Source organism: Rutidosis leptorrhynchoides, chromosome 1 (assembly GCF_046630445.1).
Source record: "Rutidosis leptorrhynchoides isolate AG116_Rl617_1_P2 chromosome 1, CSIRO_AGI_Rlap_v1, whole genome shotgun sequence".
In the NCBI taxonomy this organism is placed as follows: domain Eukaryota; kingdom Viridiplantae; phylum Streptophyta; class Magnoliopsida; order Asterales; family Asteraceae; genus Rutidosis; species Rutidosis leptorrhynchoides.
In genome coordinates, this window is record NC_092333.1 from 68906828 (window position 1) to 68909900 (window position 3073).

Genomic DNA, 3073 nt, shown 5'->3' on the forward strand with positions numbered 1-3073 from the left:
ATCTTTACTCAGATAACCGATGTTGTAGTGGTTGCACATATCTCAAATGCTACTTTGGTTGTTCCTGAGTTGGATCATCATTCATTTTGGAAAGACAATAGGTAAGTTGGATTTCTCAAGAACTTAAATGCTACTCGGTGTTCGCTTTGCTATCTAACTTCTTTTATCTTTACAAACATTTTGGATGTTGATTGGTTTATCTCTTTTTTTGCCAAGGATATACCTGTTGTCCAAAGGGTCCCAAATAAATTTACGCGATCACCTGAAAAACTCCCGTACACCATGCGTGTGCCACGAAAATCGGAACCTCAATATTACCTTGATGTGGTTCTGCCCACACTCTTGTATATTATTTTTACTTGTATATTGAATATTGATATATTGATGTTGAGCAACATGATTCGAGGTGGAAATACGGGCGGGTTTCTTGTGTTAAGTAACATTTCAAAGTAGGTAAGTATTTGTTTTTGTCATAACGGGCAGGTTTCTCTGTTCACTTAAGGACTTAAGGTTCATCTTTTGCTTACATCATCCTGGTATCAATTGTCATGAACTTGAAAATGCCGAAAAAGACACCAATAGATGAACATTGATAATTCGCTAACAATTATGGGTACTTGAAATCTAACAAAATTTAACTAATAAGCATACACCTTGGCTAACATCTTGGTTTATTAGAGGTTGTCGTAGACTCGTAGTAATAAATACATCGTACGGAGTAATAACTTAAACCTTGGCTAAATACACACCTTGGCTAACACCTTGGACCGAACGAGAATCAAAATATACACACATACATGTCCTTAAACCTCTACTACGATAGATTATTTATAAATAAATACATCGGATGTCTTACCCCAATAATGTAGTAATAACTTCCTATAACAGCCAAATAAGAAGTAATATCAATTAGATAACATTACTACTTTAGTCCACATCATACAAGAATCTATTGTATTCAAAGTATTAATCCACCACCAACCGAAACTAACAAATTTCACATTTTCTTAAAGATCATTTTCCCTAATGAATATCCCATGTAAACCATAAGGCACTCGTTGAGGCAGCTTCACTTCTACAACAATTTCTAGACTCGGTGATCGAGCATCCATGGCCACGAATTTCGACTTACCTGAACTTTCGTCGTGCACATAAGACACCACATAACCATCATCCTCTTCCGAGTTTGGATCTTTCGGGTCTCTTGCAACAAAAAATGGTTCGCCTCCAAAACAGTTTTCGCCATACATCCGACTAGCCACAATGTGCTTGTTTCTATCCTTAGTATTGTTTTCTGATGATGCTGTAATGTCAAGCTTTACCACCCCTATCGTTCTCACCATCGATGATTTTAGCGGTCTTTTCTCATTTATCGCTGAGTAAAAATACCTGACATATGATAATTTTTTAGTTCTCGCAAGACTAATACGGATTATTAAGTACGGGTAGAGGTGCAAATAAACCAATAGATCAAACAAAAAATTTAGTTCAAAAGATGTTTTTTTGTCACCTGTTCTTTTTGGCAACATATGCTTGATTGATCACAGGTAACTCAAAGTTGTTAGTAGACATAGATTTTCTTGACACCACCCCTGTCCGAAAGTGAATAGTTACTATCTCCATACAAGGTTCGATCATATGTATCCGCTCCATTAAATGTTCCACATGCAATATATTCGACGCCACCAACACGATAACTTCATTTCCATCATCATCAACATCGTCCCACGCATTAACAGCATGTAATATATTTATTCCAGGCGCATCAAACCACTTGATCTCGGACTCATTTGTTGCATATCGTGGAAGAATACCAATTTTTGGGACTTTCGTTGGATCAACACTTACTAGACATCGTCCACGAATAAAGTTCATAGGATCCACTTCAAGTTGAATGTCAAAAATGATTGCATACTTTTGAGTAATAGCCAAGTCATGTGATAGTGATGATTGTTTCATGGAGAAAATCGGAACATCGGGATGCTTATTTCCATTTGCATCGAAGCGAAAGTAAGTTAAATAAGGCCGTGTTGCCCAATAACGAAATGCAAACGCCTCTTTAGTGTCGGGATCAACCTTGGGGTGGGCCGTCATGTTTAAGGTGAGCTTACCATTAAAATCATGACGACCTAACGTTATTACGTCACCGTCGTCTTTCACTTTGATTTCATATGGAAGATCGGACTCGCATAATGCGTACACCCGACCACCAAAAAACGCTACACTAGTGTTTGCAACACCAAAACCTTTAGACATGTCATAGTGTCCCAATATAGCTCGTGCAACATATAATGTTGCACGAGCAATAAAGGGACCAAGATCCTGCATACCTCCGATAATATTTGGAATGATGCATGATCCAACTTGGTGCTCAAAAAGATACTTATTTGTTTTCACATATCTGCAACAAAACGTAGCTCTACCTTGAGAAATTCGTAACGACTGCATCATCCCATCACCATCGAAGTAATGGTGAGGACCATTAGTGGTAAACTGTGGGTTTGGTCCGATACGAATATACACGCCATTAAGACATGAAAGGATGGACAATGAGCCATGTATGACGTCACATTCAGTGGGGCTTAGCTCATCAACCGGTCCGAAATTGTCACATAGGACGTGGTTTGGGTCTACTGATAAGTGAAGAGGAGGATCGATGAATTTGATGATTGCTCTTTCAAGGGTTTCGAAAAAAATTTCGAGTAAAGATTTTCTTGAATCGAAATGAGTATGGTTCGCTCCTTGTTCCGGCCCTTTTTCAGTTATTCTTGCTACCTGTACATTTTGTTGATTTCGCCTGGAAACGGACACGATGAATCTTGAACCAGATTTCATTATACTTGAGAGAGGATATAAATTGGTAATGGTGCATCGTTGATTAATTAGAGGCGTACAGATCGAACTGAACAATGTTGTTCCCATTGCTAAAATCTTTAAAAACGTTTGTAGAGAATATGTTAATATGAATAAATCTTAAATCTTCGTTAGATGGCAATCGTGTTTTCAAGTATACAGGTGACAAAAATTTGTACTCTAGTATGCAGTCGGTACTCATTTTTAAACGTGTCTTAAT

General features: G+C 37.7%; 1 protein-coding gene across 1 annotated transcript; it reads right to left on the reverse strand.

Annotated features, from left to right (window-relative positions):
* Positions 1 to 1007: 1007 nt before the first annotated feature.
* LOC139880869 (probable carotenoid cleavage dioxygenase 4, chloroplastic) lies at positions 1008 to 2835 on the reverse strand. Its single transcript, XM_071865509.1, has 2 exons — positions 1511 to 2835; positions 1008 to 1389 (listed from the first exon to the last, which is right to left on the reverse strand). The coding sequence occupies exons 1-2, from the start codon at positions 2833 to 2835 to the stop codon at positions 1008 to 1010; spliced, it is 1707 nt and encodes a 568-aa protein (XP_071721610.1).
* Positions 2836 to 3073: the final 238 nt, after the last annotated feature.

What these genes read in the sequence shown, in the direction of transcription:
- LOC139880869 (XM_071865509.1), bottom strand. Translation starts at nt 2,835, where the DNA reads ATGAAATCTGGTTCAAGATTCATCGTGTCCGTTTCCAGGCGAAATCAA. An exon ending in TATGTTGCCAAAAAGAACAG is followed by an intron (nt 1,390 to 1,510) that starts GTGACAAAAAAA and finishes ATCATATGTCAG; the next exon opens with GTATTTTTACTCAGCGATAA.